The sequence below is a fragment of the Gymnoscopelus microlampas genome, assembly GCF_963454915.1.
Source record: "Gymnoscopelus microlampas genome assembly, chromosome: 16".
Lineage (NCBI taxonomy): Eukaryota > Metazoa > Chordata > Actinopteri > Myctophiformes > Myctophidae > Gymnoscopelus > Gymnoscopelus microlampas.
The window spans coordinates 51,316,486-51,336,373 of record NC_139953.1 but is presented as its reverse complement, the minus strand read 5'-3'; the positions used below and the strand labels follow the sequence as shown (position 1 = coordinate 51,336,373).

Genomic DNA, 19,888 nt, shown 5'->3' with positions numbered 1-19,888 from the left:
AGGGCTGAATTTTGGTCCCAGTCCGGCCCTGGCGACGAGTTGTGAGCTTGTAGGTCTCCTGTGAAACAGTTCTCCCTAGGGTAACATCTTTCTATGGGTTACAAAGGTTTCAGTAACCCACTAGGCTCCAAATAACTTTTAGGCAATAGCTTGCCTGTAGATCATCGCAGCATATCAAATCAAGTTGCAACAGATGTATTTGTTTTGTCTAGAGTCGCGCTAAGTCCATGCTTTTCCAGTTTTGGTATTTACAGTACAAAAGCCCCCTCGCCCCCCACCCTCCTCACTTCACTATTTTCAACCCAAATTCTTGAGCTAGAGAAACAGGTAACAAAATTATGCATAGACATTTGTACTTCATTTGCACTACTTTTCTATGTGGTTAAATGTGCAGGTTTCTCAGCTGTTCAATAAGCCTCATTAATTAGCCCACTTGTCCCATCGAAGCAGCAGGCCTTTTCAATTAAAATATATCCACGCTGACGCTGGTTGTAGCTGCTATGGTAGAGCTTTCCAAACGCAGAGCTATGTGCGCAGTGGATAGTTGTACTATCTCTGCCCAAATCACCTGTTACAATGAGGAGCGATGATTTGGGAGTGGAAGGTAACTAACGCTAGTTGCAGAAAGACCCCCTTCATTTGGGAGAAAAAGAAAGCGGTCGTGGTATTGCGTCACTGAAATGATGACTGATAAACAGACATAAAGGACTTGAGCTGAGCTGCTGTTTTGGTTGTCAATAGCCAGAGTGAGACTGTCAATCTTAGACACACGACTTAATGTTTTGAGGAAAATAATTATAATATTTTGAGGAAAATAATTTAAATTAAAAAAACAACGTTATCCTAGGGGAAACACTGAGTGTGTATTTACCTCAAAGTAAGGGCTGAAGGAGGCCAGTACATAACGATGGCAGGGGACCTCCTGTCCCTCACAGCACAGAACCACATCACACAAGGTTCTGTTGAGACGCAGCCTGTTGAGACCCTCTAGGACCTTGTTGGGATGGTTGGGGTCCACAAACATCTCAGCATCCAGGGAGGATAGAGGTACACTGGTGTCGTCCTCCTGAAGTGCAACGACAACAACATCCAGACAGAGGGACATTTATAAATCAGACAAATAAACTACTGTTCATCTGCGAGTAATGTTGCTGATCTAGTAATGATGCTTGAAGGCTGTCACTCACATGGTCAGTGTCCAGTCTCATCCTCTTGGCAGCCTGTGGTGATTCTCTCTGGAAGGCAGCATCCAGGATGTTGTCAGCCATGTCTAGAGGTGAGGTGAGGTGGAGTGGGTCTCGCCTGCAGAGAGAACACACAACATTACTGTTACATGTGGTTACACAGTGAAATCCTCAGTTCATTTAACTCTGAGAGGGTACAAATGGAACCTTGATGGAATGAACGTGATTCACCTGTCTCCGTATTTTAACTGCCTGTTTATCACAGTGATTTAATTCAACTCAGGCTGAGCATTAGTGAAATGAGGTTGTTATAATGTGGTAAGATGTGAACGAATGGAGTTTTGGAGTTACTCTCTCACCATGTTTAAAATGCAAAGAAACAGCCAATCTGAAAAATTCGGGGGCAGAGATTCTCTTCTGACATCCAGGGAGTGTGCGTGCACAGTTTCGCTGCAATCAGACCAACGGTGTCGGAAATTAGCTGTTCAAAAAGAGCTAACGGACAGACACACGGACAGGGTGCAAAACATTAGCCTCGAGTGGCCAGACAATATCACTGGCGAGGGCTTTTCTTTTTTTCTAATGGCAGATACATCTGGAACCAAGCTGGCAAAACATAGTCTTGGCCATGCCTTCGGCCTGGCGGAAACAATAACCATTATGAAGCCTGAATAACAAACCTATTTTTTATTGGCAGATAAGCTTTTTCCAGCATCATCAGGGCCAACATGCATGCATGTGTTCAGCAGGGTACCTGTGGTCCTGCGTGGGCGTGATGTGTTACAGTAGGGACGCTCCTTGGCTTCAGAGATGAACCTCTGGCTCTGAGGCTCAACCACAGTGAGGAGGTAGGAGGGACTGACGAGAGGCAGACGGATGTTCTGTAGCACCTAAAAGAATGCATAGAACACCAAGTATTTACTAATCCAACTGGAACAACGTTATATAATAACTATGCATATTACCAGCCAGTAGCACACATACAGTAGATGCCAAATATGTATTGGAAAATTACTCTAGAAACTAACATGCATTTAGAAGACCCCTGACACATTGATAGGCAGAGACCTCTGATCGTCTGGTAAGGTGAGAATAAGAAATGACTGACCTTTTCAAAGCTCTGCATGCATGCACTAAGGAAGAGAGTGGGCACTAAGGAAGAGAGTGGGCCCTAAGGAAGAGAGTGGGCACTAAGGAAGAGAGTGGGCACTAAGGAAGAGAGTGGGCACTAAGGAAGAGAGTGGGCACTAAGGAGGAGAGTGGGCACTAAGGAGGAGAGTGGGCACTAAGGAAGAGTGGGCACTAAGGAAGAGAGTGGGCACTAAGGAAGAGAGTGGGCACTAAGGAAGACAGTGGGCACTAAGGAAGAGAGTGGGCACTAAGGAGGAGAGTGGGCACTAAGGAAGAGTGGGCACTAAGGAAGAGTGGGCACTAAGGAAGAGAGTGGGCACTAAGGAAGAGAGTGGGCACTAAGGAGGAGAGTGGGCACTAAGGAGGAGAGTGGGCACTAAGATAGAGAGTGGGCACTAAGGAAGAGAGTGGGCACTAAGGAAGAGAGTGGGCACTAAGGAAGAGAGTGGGCACTAAGGAAGAGAGTGGGCACTAAGGAGCAGAGTGGGCACTAAGGAAGAGAGTGGGCACTAAGGAGGAGAGTGGGCACTAAGGAAGAGAGTGGGCCCTAAGGAAGAGAGTGGGCACTAAGGAAGAGAGTGGGCACTAAGGAAGAGAGTGGGCACTAAGGAAGAGAGTGGGCCCTAAGGAAGAGTGGGCACTAAGGAGGAGAGTGGGCACTAAGGAAGAGAGTGGGCCCTAAGGAAGAGTGGGCATCTCCATGTTTAATTGGACGAATTTGTTAAATGTTCTTAAAGTATACATGATGTGAACATGCAGGTACATCATTATAATAATAATAATAATAATAATAATAATAATAATAATAATAATAATAATAATAATGTATACATTACATCATTATCAGACCTACACTTATCATTCAACTTCTTATTTATGCCCAAAATGACTGAGTATACAGGTTTTGTAGCGATTTGTAGCCAATTATAGAAATATTGTGCCTTAATGGTCGAATGTTCCAGCATCCTCTAATCATGTTTAATTACATTACTTCCTGATTATTAACTATTTACATTTCTTTGGGGGTAAATGAACCAGTTTAACATGTTGGTGCCCAGTCTCTCTAGTGCCCAGTCCCCTTAGTGCCCAGTCTTCCTGGTAGCACAGCTAGCATTAGCTGAGTAATGCTATCTTTAGCTGTATGTATGTATGTTATTGTTAATACATAAACTCACCCCCTCCATCACACTGCCGTCCACCTCCATTATTCCGTCCATTTAGAGTTAATATTAACTGTTATAAATGTTCTTTAATCTGATCATTAAAGTGATTTCAATGCTTTCTGCTCTCTCTGCTGCTCCTTCACTTGCAGTTGTCGCTTTAGATGACGTCATCAAACGGCGTGCGTGTAGTTTTATAGCAGAGAGCTCTACGCGTCAAGAGGTAACGGTTTAATATACGGAGTAGCACTGCCCTCCTCGGGCCACATGTGTGTACTGCAGCTGCTGTTGTGTACATAGAGCTAGAACTAATGTACTGACAGTAACTAAAGTAATAAAGTACATGTACTCAAGTACATGTACTCCCCACTTTATGGACAATATTATTATTATTGTTGTCATCATTATTATTATTATTATTTGCAAGCACATGACTTTGACTACATTTGTAGGAAGGGAAAACATATTATATTTGACCACTTAAGCCCCTATTTAAATATAGTGAAAGTAGCCGATCTACAAGCTCACAACACGTCGCAGTGTGACGTGTTGTGAGCTTGTAGATCGGCTACTTTCAATATATGTTTAATAATAATAATAGGTGTGTTGTGGTTCAGTTCTATAAAGAAACAGACAAAGTCAGACTTTATTTTATTACATATTCATTCATCTCAACTCATTGTTTTACTGTGTGAGACAAAACAAATATATTACAAAGACAAAACATTCAGAACAATAAATACATCATGTGACGTGTGTGTGTGCGTGTGTGTGTGTGTGTGTGTGTGTGTGTGTGTGTGTGTGTGTGTGTGTGTGTGCGTGTGCGTGTGCGTGCGTGCGTGCGTGCGTGTCATTCTGTCTGTCTGTCTGTCTGTCTGTCTGTCTGTCAGACAGACAGACAGACAGAGGTCTGTCAGATTGGGTTGTTTATTGGGTTTGGGTTGTTTATATAACCCAATTAAAGGTTCTTTAAACCCAACAAGTTGGGTTGTTGGGTTGGTTCACTTACCCAACAATAGGTTGTTTATATAACCCAATTAAATGTTATTTATACCCAACAATAGGTTGTTCATATAACCCAATTAAGACTTCTTTAAACCCAGCAAGTCAGGTTGTTAATGCATTATTATTTTTTATTACTAATTATAACGGGTTGTTCCCTTTTATAATCGACATTTCATTGGCACAACTGATGGTCATTAATTTAACAAAAGTATCACATTATCACAATTTGTTGGCATTTACTCACCTCTGATCCTTTGTTTGTTTTCTTGATCAAATATATTCTCACACCAATGTAACAATAATGATTTATTAAAATTCTAGTCACAGAATTTAACACATCAAAATATAAAATTCCCATAAAATTTCACAACATTTCTCCCCTTTTAAACAGCATCAAAACATTAGCTTTCCATTTCACTGACATAAAATGTAAAATGTAATGACACTAAACGGTCACATAAAATTCCACAACATTTCTCCTCTTTGTAACAGCTCCAAAACATCAGCTTTCACTGACAAAATGTATTAGAGATTAGAGAATGACCATAGGAGTTTGTAAACACTTATGAACAACAACCGTTATGTATGAACAAATGAAAAACGTCTCATCTCTGAAAGGATAAGACAGAGTGCACAGTGCTCTAAGTGAACGGAGCCTGCCATTCTTCACAATATGTAACTGGAATCATTACAACCCTAGAAATAATATGGCAACAAGCAATGTATCAACCCTCGAATCATTAAAGTCGAACAAGGACAAGGACTTGAATGAGGACTGCGCCAGACAGATTTCTAATCTTTCTGCCACCAAATCACCACAGGAATTCAGTGGCACTGGACAACATCTGGCTGATAAGTTAACAATTAAAGTGGACCCTTTCTAAAGTTACCAAGGATGTGATCAGAGCAGGGGAGAGGGGAGAGAAAGGCAGAGATGGTGGGGGGGATCCAGGTCAGTCTACTTGCAAGCAAGTATTTGCGTCTTCAGGAACTTCACCGCTGGGGAAACAGTTCCCTCGAGTCCATAGACGACATCCTGGAAGAATTGCCAAGCAGGCAAACACTGACATGTATATTGAATGTCAAAGACATAAAAGGTTTTGAAACATGTGTCCACAGCTGCAAGAGCCGTCTCCGTCTCAATAGCCTTCCCTGAGATGATCACAAAGGCTTGAGAGCTTGCATCCCATCCGATAGCAGCAGCACGAACGGGCACGACCTGGACGCTCTGGCCAGCTCCAAATACTCCACCATGTTAGTTCCGACCTATGATGAGAAAGAAAAGAAAAAAGATAATTATTTCTACCGGTGCAGAGCAATTGTCATCAGCTCTCTACTGAAGCTCTTTCAACCCCCTCCCACCCCCATCATCTGATTTAATAGAGCTCTATGAGAAAGAAGCGTGACGGCCCTAAATTCAATGGCGTAGTCTTAAACAATTTATTCTGGGTGTGTGGCCAGTCTACTTATGTGTGGTCTGTGGTTTATACATCCCACGTCACTATGGAGTGATAACTTACACCGAGTTACAACTTGTAAGAATAGTGCTTCATGAAATGAGTATCCTGACAAACGTTAAGCTGTGTCACTCATTCCACGAATAGTTGCACCTCATTGTAAAGAGGAATCAGGCTTTCCAACAGTGTAAAAGAACAATTGCAGTCATTTAGCTAAGAATTTATATTTTAATTTCTGTTCAAAGGTAAATTACTTACAGGCTTAACATCAATGAAGAATCTTTTCGATTCTTCCACACTGGCGCGGACCACTTTTCTGCCATGTCTATAAACAGGCGGAGGGAGCATGACAGGCAGCAGCATCAGGGCTACTTCTCCCCTGGCATCTGTAGGAGGACAAAAAAAAAAGACAGCAACGAATCAACATCAAAATCACCCTCATCACCTACAAAGCCCTGAACAACCTTGCCCCCTTATACCTGACTGATCTCCACCGCCACTCCCTCATTCGCCGCCTCTGCAGACACCAACCCACTCACCCCTATCACCAAGCAAGTACCACACCCTGGAGCCTTCACCATCGCCAGCCATTGCCGTCCAGAACTCTTGACTTCCCTCATGCAAATGTCAACTCAAATCCCATCAAGATAACCTACATCTGACAATCCTCCTCTGCCATCACCCTCTCTCTTCTTCCAATGCGTTTTCCTTTTGCAGTTTGCTTACTTGACTTTCTTGTTTGATTGTTTGTTTTGTTAGTTAAGTTCTTATGTAAAGTGCATTTGAGTACCCAGAAAAGCATGATATAAAACCGAACTCATTATTATTAGTGAGGTATTCTTTACATTTGCTAAGTTAGTTATAAAATAACTATTTTACCCAAATTGATCTGAGGAAGAGAGTGGGCCCTAAGGAAGAGAATGGGCACTAAGGAGGAGAGTGGGCACTAAGGAAGAGTGGGCACTAAGGAAGAGAGTGGGCACTAAGGAAGAGAGTGGGCACTAAGGAAGAGAGTGGGCACTAAGGAGGAGAGTGGGCACTAAGGAAGAGTGGGCACTAAGGAAGAGTGGGCACTAAGGAAGAGAGTGGGCACTAAGGAAGAGAGTGGGCACTAAGGAGGAGAGTGGGCACTAAAGAGGAGAGTGGGCACTAAGATAGAGAGTGGGCACTAAGGAAGAGAGTGGGCACTAAGGAAGAGAGTGGGCACTCAGGAAGAGAGTGGGCACTAAGGAGGAGAGTGGGCACTAAGGAAGAGAGTGGGCACTAAGGAAGAGAGTGGGCACTAAGGAGGAGAGTGGGCACTAAGAAAGAGAGTGGGCCCTAAGGAAGAGAGTGGGCACTAAGGAAGAGAGTGGGCACTAAGGAAGAGAGTGGGCACTAAGGAAGAGAGTGGGCCCTAAGGAAGAGTGGGCACTAAGGAGGAGAGTGGGCACTAAGGAAGAGAGTGGGCCCTAAGGAAGAGTGGGCATCTCCATGTTTAATTGGACGAATTTGTTAAATGTTCTTAAAGTATACATGATGTGAACATGCAGGTACATCATTATAATAATAATAATAATAATAATAATAATAATAATAATGTATACATTACATCATTATCAGGCCTACACTTATCATTCAACTTCTTATTTATGCCCAAAATGACTGAGTATACAGGTTTTGTAGCGATTTGTAGCCAATTATAGAAATATTGTGCCTTAATGGTCGAATGTTCCAGCATCCTCTAATCATGTTTAATTACATTAACGATGATTAACGACATTAATTACATTAAGATGACGTTGTCATCCTGGTTAAACAACTCACTGGTTGTTCCTTTACTCACATGTATTTAACATCTCTATTAAACACCATTCTAACATCAGCCTCAATCCAACGTCCATGTAAACAAGCTCTCACAACACGCACACATAACGTAAACATGTATATTTGTACAACACACGTAAAACTCATGAACACAAAGACAAACACAGCTTAAATAAACATACCTCGTTGTTTTAGACGTTTTAAACTTTAACAACAAACACACGTTCCTCCCGCAGCTCCTCTTCAAAGGGACGAGGTGTTACACCTAACTGTGTCCTCCTGACAACAACACACTACAGAAGATCAGTTCCGGACACAACAACTCCTGTGTAAAGTGACAAGTCTATGTATTTTTGTGACCTGCAGGGGGAGCTATAACACCAACATTGTAAGAAAGTGAGAGCTTTTGTAAAACAGCTGTATAAATGAATACATTGAATAAATGCTGAACCCTCCTCAGGACAGAGTAAGCAATGAGCTGTCCCATAACCATCTCCAGTGGTGCACTGGTGAATGATTTATAGCATTGAAATGGAAATCATCCTTCATACCAAACTATGAATGTATGTCATGGAATACTGAATTGGCATATGCTAGCATTTTACTTTGAGCTAAAAAGCATTATTTTACACTTTGGGCTATTCAAAAATAGCAGATCTACAAGCTCGTATCGCGGCACTCGGTGCCGCGATACGAGCTTGTAGATCTGCTATTTTTGAAACATCGTGAAAATGAGTGCAAATCTTTGAATATAAATACTTTTAAAGCGAACATTTTGAACTCAAATCTTTGCTTCTGGGGGGTCCCTGGAACAAAACATTTTGATGGCGGTCCGCGGCCAAATACATATCATTTTAGGGGTCCTTGATATGAAAAAGTTTGAGCACCACTGATATAGAAACATACGTTTTTCAGAAAACTGTTGGGATTTAGGAGACATGTAGAATCGGCTTCAGGTCTCAATGGGTTAATTGACACAAGATAAGATAAGATAGATAAGATAATCCTTTATTGCAGATGTTATATGGTGAGTAAATAAAGACAAGTAGCTTTATGAATGTGTCGGCAATGAGTCCTTTCCACCACTAGACAACGTAGGTCTGCTAAAAGACAGCAGGTTCTGACCCCCATCATACTACAAACTATGGCATTAGAACCACAGATGGTTTAGTAAATACCATCACATAAAATGTAATATTTTCTACACATGTCTCTCCCCTCCCTTCTCAATAGCAGGCACTATATATTCTGAAATGTGTTTAAGCCCCTCGTGGGTTCAGAGTAAAATTAACACTATTTACCGTGATTTGCTACCAGTCCTGTAATAGACACACTGGAACTGATTCAGGGGTGAAGTGATTTTCTGCTCATCTTGAACGTATACAATAAAATAGTTTTCTATCTCCCTGTGTTCCATATGGTCAGATGTGCAGTCACTCTCTCCACGTTTTAAAATGCAAAGAAACTTGACTTTTTGCGTCTTATGTAGTCAATAGTCACCTGATATACTGAAGCTTTATTTGAGCATATCAAGTATTTTTCAGTAATATCCTGGCTACTACACACTGTTCAGTTGAAAGACATTTAAGATGTTCAGTTGACAGACATTTTAACTGGGAGTTACAATGTGTCGGTCACCCAAAACTAGTTTGTGGGTTTTATGTGGAAAAGTGTATTCACATTAGTGTTTGTCTTTGTTGTTGACATGAATACAAAATCAAGTATAAATAAATACAAATGTTTAACAAACTCTTTGTATACTAGTCCTGTATGTCACTGAATGGATATGTGAACAGTATACTAGTCCTGTATGTCACTGAATGGATATGTGAACAGTATACTAGTCCTGTATGTCACTGAATGGATATGTGAACAGTATACTAGTCCTGTATGTCACTGAATGGATATATGAACAGTATACTAGTCCTGTATGTCACTGAATGGATATGTGAACAGTATACTAGTCCTGTATGTCACTGAATGGATATATGAACAGAAACATGTACTGTATAGAGTCCTGTATGTCACTGAATGGATATGTGAACAGAAACATGTACTGTATAGAGTCCTGTATGTCACTGAATGGATATGTGAACAGAAACATGTACTGTATATAGTCCTGTATGTCACTGAATGGATATGTGAACAGAAACATGTACTGTATAGAGTCCTGTATGTCACTGAATGGATATGTGAACAGAAACATGTACTGTATAGAGTCCTGTATGTCACTGAATGGATATGTGAACAGAAACATGTACTGTATAGAGTCCTGTATGTCACTGAATGGATAAGTGAACAGAAACATGTGCTGTATAGTCCTGTATGTCACTGAATGGATATGTGAACAGTATACTAGTCCTGTATGTCACTGAATGGATATGTGAACAGAAACATGTACTGTATAGAGTCCTGTATGTCACTGAATGGATATGTGAACAGAAACCTGTACTGTATAGAGTCCTGTATGTCACTGAATGGATATGTGAACAGAAACATGTACTGTATAGAGTCCTGTATGTCACTGAATGGATATGTGAACAGAAACATGTACTGTATAGAGTCCTGTATGTCACTGAATGGATATGTGAACAGAAACATGTACTGTATAGAGTCCTGTATGTCACTGAATGGATATGTGAACAGAAACATGTACTGTATAGAGTCCTGTATGTCACTGAATGGATATATGAACAGAAACATGTACTGTATAGAGTCCTGTATGTCACTGAATGGATATATGAACAGAAACATGTACTGTATAGAGTCCTGTATGTCACTGAATGGATATATGAACAGAAACATGTACTGTATAGAGTCCTGTATGTCACTGAATGGATATGTGAACAGAAACCTGTACTGTATAGAGTCCTGTATGTCACTGAATGGATATATGAACAGAAACATGTACTGTATATAGTCCTGTTCTATCTTTAATAAAACACTGTGATGTCATTCTATCTTTAATAAAACACTGTGATGTTGTTCTATCTTTAATAAAACACTGTGATGTTGTTCTATCTTTAATAAAACACTGTGATGTTGTTCTATCTTTAATAAAACACTGTGATGTTGTTCTATCTTTAATGAAACACTGTGATGATGTTCTATCTTTAATACAACACTGAGATGTTCTATCTTTAATGAAACACTGTGATGTTGTTCTATCTTTAATGAAACACTGTGATGTTGTTCTATCTTTAATAAAACACTGTGATGATGTTCTATCTTTAATGAAACACTGTGATGTTCTATCTTTAATTATCTCTAAATAAAACATCTTTGTCCCGTCATCATTCTGAAACAGCTGTTAAAGGTCGGGTAAGTGATATTTGTTGGTTAAAGCATTATTTCCTTACTAGTAGTGTTTGTGTTACTAGTATAATTATTATTATTAATTATGAACAGGGCCAAAGCTGCAGTTCCACTAGAATCCTGCGGGTGTCACAAGGAGAGATCAGTTACTATGTTCTTTCTCCAGCTTTATTATTTCTTCATTACTTACAATGCATTTTACATGTTAAAAGGCAAAGAGCAGAATTCTAAGGTAAAAAAGAAAAAGAAAAGCTGGGATGAAACAGCTCCAACAACCTACAAATAACTTATTCTCAATGTAGCATTTGACATAGAAAGCTCAGTGCAAAATAAACTACAACCAACCAGGACTTAAAGAGTTAATATGCACATCTAGGTTTACACAGACTGGGGAAAAGTAACAATCTTATTAGATTTGTTTAATCTATAAACAAAATGAAGCAAATAAGCCAAGATACACAACAGTATAACAACACATCATGCTTATAGTTTATAATCCGATTCATTCACTTTATGCTTTGTCCCTGTGATTTTATTATATTATTATTTACACAGTATTGTCCAGAGCAAATTAATACAAAAGAGTTACTTTATTTTCCTCCTTTTCTACGTGTGTGAGAATACAAACACACTGTAACACATGTAACAGGGTTTAACACGGTTCTCCTCCAATCAAATGCATGCAGCTCTCCTTTCATAGATCACTTTATCCACTAAGAATGAAAGTAACACTATAATAATAATAAGGATAATAATTATAATAATAATATTATTATGAAGGTAACACTATAATAATAATATTATTATTATTATTATGAAGGTAACACTATAATAATATTATTATTATTATTATTATTATTATTAAGGTAACACTATAATAATAATAATAATAATAATTATAATAATATTATTATGAAGGTAACACTATAATAATAATTATTATTATGAAGGTAACACTATGTACAGCATGGATGAACAAATATACAGAATGCTGCAGAACAGGCGTCTTCAATGTTTAATGTTTTTCAACCCTAAACATTTTTATTGTTATTTGTTCACCATGGAAAAACTTATATCACTGTGTTTAATCTGATTATCTTACTGTATCCTGTATCTAATCTGATTATTTTACTGTATCCTGTATCTAATCTGATTATTTTACTGTATCCAATTATCCCACACTGTACACCCTTATCTGACCTTATCTGACCTTACTTAATAGTGATGAGCGGGTCGACCCGTAACCCGCGGGACCCGCGGCGCGGGTGGGTCGAGTCAGAATTTCAGAGGCAATTATGCGGGCTGTGGGTGAGCGGGTCAGCCGCTCTCACACGCAAAAAAATGTAAAATGATCACATGCTCTTGCTTTGTCTTTATTCCTAATAAGAATAAGAATAATAACAATAAAACAGTTTGAATACACTTGGGGATTATTTTCTAACCATGATTTTACAGAATAAATAAAAAATGGCGGATCGCGGGGCGGGTTGAGCCATAGATTTATATATGGGTTCGCGGGGCGGGTTGAGGCGGGTTGGGTTCCGTGGCGGGGTGGGGCGGGACGGGTCATGAAAAAACCCGACCCGCTCATCACTATTACTTGATCTTATCTTTAAACCTGTATCTGATGATCTTACTGTATCCAATGATCCATTCATTCATGCGTTAGGGTCTTACTGTATCCAGGGTCAGGGTTTTACTGTATCCAGGGTTAGGGTTAGGGTCTTACTGTATCCAGGGTTAGGGTTAGGGTCTTACTGTATCCAATGATCCATTCATTCATCCTTTCCTTTCTTACGGTTTAATTTTCTGAAACAGGAGGAAATGGAAACGACTAAAGGAAAATGAAAAACAAGCAGTGAAGCAGGTTTAGGTATTAGTATGTCACTGCCAGTGGCTCAGGGGTAGAGTGGCCGGGTAGAGTGAACTGGAAAACCGCAAGGTTCCCAGTTTGATCCCGGGCTGGGGCGCTCCCCTAGAGTTAATGTCGAAGTGTCCTTGAGCAAGACGCTGAACCCCTAATTGCTCCCGATGAGCAAGTTGGTGCCTTGCATGGTTTCCTCCGCCATCGGTGTATGAATGCGTGTGTGAATGGGTGAATGGCACAATCAATGTAAAGCGCTTCGGACAGAAGCGCTATATAAATGCACCATTTACCATTTACCATTTAGTATGTGGGCTAGGGTCAGGTTTATGTGGGCTAGGGTCAGGTTTATGTGAGCTAGGGTCAGGCTTATGTGAGCTAGGGTCAGGTTTATGTGAGCTAGGGTCAGGTTTATGTGGGCTAGGGTCAGGTTTATGTGGGCTAGGGTCAGGTTTATGTGGGCTAGGGTTAGGTTTATGTGGGCTAGGGTCAGGTTTATGTGGGCTAGAGTCAGGTTTATGTGAGCTAGGGTAAGGTTTATGTGGGCTAGGGTTAGGTTTATGTGGCTAGGGTCAGGTTTATGTGGGCTAGGGTTAGGTTTATGTGGGCTAGGGTCAGGTTTATGTGGGCTAGAGTCAGGTTTATGTGGGCTAAGGTCAGGTTTATGTGGGCTAGGGTCAGGTTTATGTGGGCTAGGGTCAGGTTTATGTGGGCTAGGGTCAGGTGTAGGTATTGGTAGGTGGGCTAGGGTCAGGTGTAGGTATTGGTAGGTGGGCTAGTAGATGGGCTAGAGGGAAGGGTTAGTTGTATTTTATGTTGGGGGGGGGGGGGGGGGGGGGTCAGGCTTCAGTCAAAGTCTCGGTTGACCAGCACCAGTGGAGCTACCAGGGTCCACACATAGAGGGCGACACAGAGCCAGCTGGACGACATCTTCACCCACACAGACGGCCACCTGCTGGTCATCGTCTGGTATGACGAGTCAGGACTAAAAGAAAGAAACATTCATATTATTATATTATAGATTATAGCATAGCAGTAGAATCATGTGATTCATGAGCATTAAAACGTTATAATAAAAGTATTTATTAAATATAGTATATCATATCATTAAATATTCAAATGGTTTATGGTCATAAATCACCGGGAGGTTCTAGTAAAGTAAAGTAGTATATATATATATATATATATATATATATATATATATATATATATATATATATTAACTCTAGTTTTTTTTTTACGGCTCTAGCAGTGATTCTCAACCATTTGAATTTCAAGGACCCCCAGTTTAACATGCATTATAGGCTACGGACCCCCATTTAATGGCATTTCTATCACTTGGACCGCAATTTATATTGTAAAATCTATGTCAATTTAACTCTGAGAGAGTACAAATGGAACCAAATGGACCCTAACGGGTCCATTTGGTTCCATTTGTACACTCTCAGAGTTACAGACCCATAAGGGTCCATTTGGTGCCTAATCTATCATTTAGCTGGGGACCATCTGGAACTCCCTCAAGTACCCCTGGGGGTCCCCGGACCCCACTTTGAGAACCAACGCTTTACCGTTATGATGTCTCTTTATGTTCACTTATCTATAAGTTGCTTATGTTAGTTTAGTAGTCAATAAATATCTTTGTCACACTTTTCCGTTGGTCTCCCTCCCCTATAAGAGCCAGCCATGACACATCAGAAACATGGTCCTCTATGGGGACCTACCGCGGGTCACATGGTCCTCTATGGGGACCTACCGCGGGTCACATGGTCCTCTATGGGGACCTGCCGCGGGTCACATGGTCCTCTATGGGGACCTACCGCGGGTCACATGGTCCTCTATGGGGACCTACCGCGGGTCACATGGTCCTCTATGGGGACCTACCGCGGGTCACATGGTCCTCTATGGGGACCTACCGCGGGTCACATGGTCCTCTATGGGGACCTACCGCGGGTCACATGGTCAGAGAGAGAACACCTGGAACTACAGGCAAGCAAACTGACACTATGTGAGTTAACCCAGGACAAACTGACACTATGTGAGTTAACCCAGGACAAACTGACACTATGTGAGTTAACCCAGGACAAACTGACACTATGGAGTTAACCCAGGACAAACTGACACTATGTGGGTTAACCCAGGACACACTGACACTATGTGAGTTAACCCAGGACAAACTGACACTATGTGAGTTAACCCAGGACATACTGACACTATGTGAGTTAACCCAGGACAAACTGACACTATGGAGTTAACCCAGGACAAACTGACACTATGTGGGTTAACCCAGGACACACTGACACTATGTGAGTTAACCCAGGACAAACTGACACTATGTGAGTTAACCCAGGACAAACTGACACTATGTGAGTTAACCCAGGACAAACTGACACTATGTGAGTTAACCCAGGACAAACTGACACTATGTGAGTTAACCCAGGACAAACTGACACTATGGAGTTAACCCAGGACAAACTGACACTATGTGGGTTAACCCAGGACACACTGACACTATGTGAGTTAACCCAGGACAAACTGACACTATGGAGTTAACCCAGGACAAACTGACACTATGTGGGTTAACCCAGGACAAACTGACACTATGTGAGTTAACCCAGGACAAACTGACACTATGTGAGTTAACCCAGGACATACTGACACTATGTGAGTTAACCCAGGACAAACTGACACTATGTGAGTTAACCCAGGACAAACTGACACTATGTGAGTTAACCCAGGACATACTGACACTATGTGAGTTAACCCAGGACAAACTGACACTATGTGAGTTAACCCAGGACAAACTGACACTATGTGAGTTAACCCAGGACAAACTGACACTATGTGAGTTAACCCAGGACACACTGACACTATGTGAGTTAACCCAGGACACACTGACACTATGTGAGTTAACCCAGGACACACTGACACTATGTGAGTTAACCCAGGACAAACTGACACTATGGAGTTAACCCAGGACACACTGACACTATGTGAGTTAACCCAGGACACACTGACACTATGTGAGTTAACCCAGGACACACTGACACTATGTGAGTTAACCCAGGACACACTGACACTATGTGAGTTAACCCAGGACATACTGACACTATGTGAGTTAACCCAGGACACACTGACACTATGTGAGTTAACCCAGGACATACTGACACTATGTGAGTTAACCCAGGACACACTGACACTATGTGAGTTAACCCAGGACATACTGACACTATGTGAGTTAACCCAGGACAAACTGACACTATGTGAGTTAACCCAGGACAAACTGACACTATGTGAGTTAACCCAGGACACACTGACACTATGTGAGTTAACCCAGGACAAACTGACACTATGTGAGTTAACCCAGGACACACTGACACTATGTGAGTTAACCCAGGACACACTGACACTATGTGAGTTAACCCAGGACACACTGACACTATGTGAGTTAACCCAGGACACACTGACACTATGTGAGTTAAAGTTAACCCAGGACACACTGACACTATGTGAGTTAACCCAGGACATACTGACACTATGTGAGTTAACCCAGGACAAACTGACACTATGTGAGTTAAAGTTAACCCAGGACAAACTGACACTATGTGAGTTAACCCAGGACAAACTGACACTATGTGAGTTAACCCAGGACAAACTGACACTATGTGAGTTAACCCAGGACAAACTGACACTATGTGAGTTAACCCAGGACAAACTGACACTATGTGAGTTAACCCAGGACACACTGACACTATGTGAGTTAAAGTTAACCCAGGACAAACTGACACTATGTGAGTTAATCTACCTCGGTGCCTCCGCTCTGCCGCGGAGGGATATATCAATAGTGGAGTGATCTTATCGCTCACATGACCGTGGTTACCTACGTAACCATCGTTATGGAGCGTATTGTATATAGTTAACTGTACCAGATGGTTATAGAGTGTACATACTGTATGTATTTACCTGTACCAGTGTATATACTTTGTTATTTACCTGTACCAGTTAGTTATAGTGTATATACTTTGTTATTTACCTGTACCAGTTGGTGAGGGTCATCATAATGTATAAAGAAGCCAGGAACAGCATAAAGTGGAAGAAGGAGTAGGAATACGTGACTCCGTCCTTCTCGTTGTCCACAGCTCGGTTCAAACCGCCTTCTGATTGGTCGGCGCCGTCAGAAAGGGGGCCGTCCTCGATCAGTGCCGACTCGTCACTGGTCAACGTCAGTTTGTTCACCTGAGCGTTGGACGAGTTACGGATACTGAAAAATAACGTTCATAATAATGAGCGTTGAGTTACGGATACTGAAAAATAACGTTCATAATAATGAGCGTTGAGTTACGGATACTGAAAAATAACGTTCATAATAATGAGCGTTGAGTTACGGATACTGAAAAATAACATTAAAGGAGTAGTTCACCCAAAAAATTACTTATTTTCTATCAATTGCACACCCCATGAAGCCTTGAATCCATGGATTTATTTGTGTTTTTTGTGGCATTCCTAAGCTAATAATTTGATTCCTGTCTCCTACCGGCTAATGTATCCGGTAGGAGACACAAAGTAGATTCTTTGTGTCTCCTACCAGAAATACACCCGGGCATCAAATTATTGGCTTAGGAATGCGACAAAAAACAAAATAAATCCATGTATTCAAGGCTTCATGGGGTGTGCAATTGATAGAAAATAAATATCTTTTTGGGTGAACTCCTCCTTTAATAATAATTAGTGTTGAGTTACGGATACTGAAGACAAAGAAGATAAAACGCAATGTTTAACATTGGTGTCATTTTTCTACAATATACATTCAGCATAAAGCATCTCCAGTCACATTATGACAAGTTTGTGATGACACAGGGTAGAAGACAGGGTTCAGTTAATATCAATAGGATTATATTGGTATTATAATATAAATAGGATTGTATTGGTATTATAATATAAATAGGATTATATTGGTATTATAATATAAATAGGATTATATAGGTATTATAATATAAATAGGATTATATTGGTATTATAATATAAATAGGATTATATTGGTATTATAATATAAATAGGATTATGTTGGTATTATAATATAAATAGGATTGTATTGGTATTATAATATAAATAGGATTGTATTGGTATTATAATATAAATAGGATTGTATTGGTATTATAATATAAATAGGATTATATTGGTATTATAATATAAATAGGATTATATTGGTATTATAATATAAATAGGATTATATTGGTATTATAATATAAATAGGATTGTATTGGTATTATAATATAAATAGGATTATATTGGTATTATAATATAAATAGGATTATATTGGTATTATAATATAAATAGGATTATATTGGTATTATAATATAAATAGGATCATATTGGTATACTAATATAAATAGGATTATGTTGGTATTATAATATAAATAGGATTGTATTGGTATTATAATATAAATAGGATTATGTTGGTATTATAATATAAATAGGATTATATTGGTATTATAATATAAATAGGATTATATTGGTATTATAATATAAATAGGATTATATTGGTATTATAATATAAATAGGATTATGTTGGTATTATAATATAAATAGGATTGTATTGGTATTATAATATAAATAGGATTATATTGGTATTATAATATAAATAGGATTGTATTGGTATTATAATATAAATAGGATTATATTGATATTATAATATAAATAGGATTGTATTGGTATTATAATATAAATAGGATTATATTGGTATTATAATATCAATAGGATTATATTGGTATTATAATATAAATAGGATTGTATTGGTATTATAATATCAATAGGATTATATTGGTATTATAATATCAATAGGATTATGTTGGTATTATAATATAAATAGGATTATATTGGTATTATAATATAAATAGGATTATATTGGTATTATAATATAAATAGGATCATATTGGTATTATAATATAAATAGGATTATATTGAAGACAGCATCCATTACCTGGAGTACAGGACACACATGAGGAAGAGGATCAATCCCACAATGCCTTGCGCGTCCCACCACTGGACCACAGGGGAGTCCCCGGCAGGAACCGTGTTGTTTCCACCGATGATACCGAGGAGACTGGGGTTACAGCTACGATCTGTTCAGATATTAAATATGAATTATTCATGTTATTTATACACCGATGATACCGAGGAGACTGGGGTTACAGCTACGATCTGTTCAGATATTAAATAAGAATTATTCATGTTATTTATACACCGATGATACCGAGGAGACTGGGGTTACAGCTACGATCTGTGCCAATGACGTGTTTTGACGGCCGTTTTCAGTGTGCCATTAGTGCCAATGACGTCTTTTGACGTCACCAATTAAAAAAATATTTATTTATTTAAATTAATTAATTATTGTTTTAATCTCAAAGGAACTAGGAGAAAACGATTTTCAAAAAGTTAATGCTCCATCCACTTCAATGTTAAAAAATAAACGGAGAAAAAAATCTAATTTTTTCTGCCATTGTAAACCCTGTATTTCTGAGTGAGACATTGAGCCACTTTCAAACATCAAAGAACAAATGTCAACGAGGTCACAATGACCTCGTTGACATTTGTGAAACCACACCTGAAGCACCTCAGTGATGCAGAAAAACGTGTCCACGCATTTGTTACTGTCGTGTAATTTGAGGCAGTAAACTGCGTGTTACCCGGCTGGTTGTTGTTATAAAGTTTGCATACTGTCATATAAAATATAGCAAATAAGGGCTAATATACGACATTACTTCTAGGCTGGACTATTGCAACGCTTTATTATCAGGCTGCCCAAGTAAGTCCCTAAATAGCCTGCAGCTAGTCCAGAATGCCGCTGCGCGCATACAGACAGGAACCAGAAGAAGAGATCATATCACTCCTTCATTGGCCTCTTTGCACTGGCTCCCGGTTAAATACAGAATAGAGTTTAAAGTTCTCCTCCTCACATACAAGGCTCTC

General features: G+C 39.7%; 1 protein-coding gene and 1 long non-coding RNA gene across 2 annotated transcripts in view; both read right to left on the bottom strand.

Annotated features, from left to right (window-relative positions):
• Positions 1 to 4,773: 4,773 nt before the first annotated feature.
• On the bottom strand, positions 4,774 to 7,999 carry LOC311063361. Its single transcript, XR_014602581.1, has 3 exons — positions 7,926 to 7,999; positions 6,196 to 6,323; positions 4,774 to 5,746 (listed from the first exon to the last, which is right to left on the bottom strand). It is a non-coding gene; the product is annotated as an uncharacterized lncRNA (long non-coding RNA).
• A 3,209-nt stretch (positions 8,000 to 11,208) lies between these two features.
• The window catches only part of LOC311063801 (serine incorporator 1-like), a 28,603-nt gene continuing 19,923 nt past the window's right edge, over positions 11,209 to 19,888 (bottom strand). The window contains exons 8-10 of the mRNA XM_084083404.1: positions 18,900 to 19,041; positions 16,953 to 17,180; positions 11,209 to 13,907 (exon numbers count right to left, since the gene is read on the bottom strand). Coding sequence (XP_083939530.1) covers positions 13,769 to 13,907; positions 16,953 to 17,180; positions 18,900 to 19,041 — 509 coding nt within the window. The 3' untranslated portion in view covers positions 11,209 to 13,768. The remainder of the gene's footprint in view (positions 13,908 to 16,952; positions 17,181 to 18,899; positions 19,042 to 19,888) is intronic.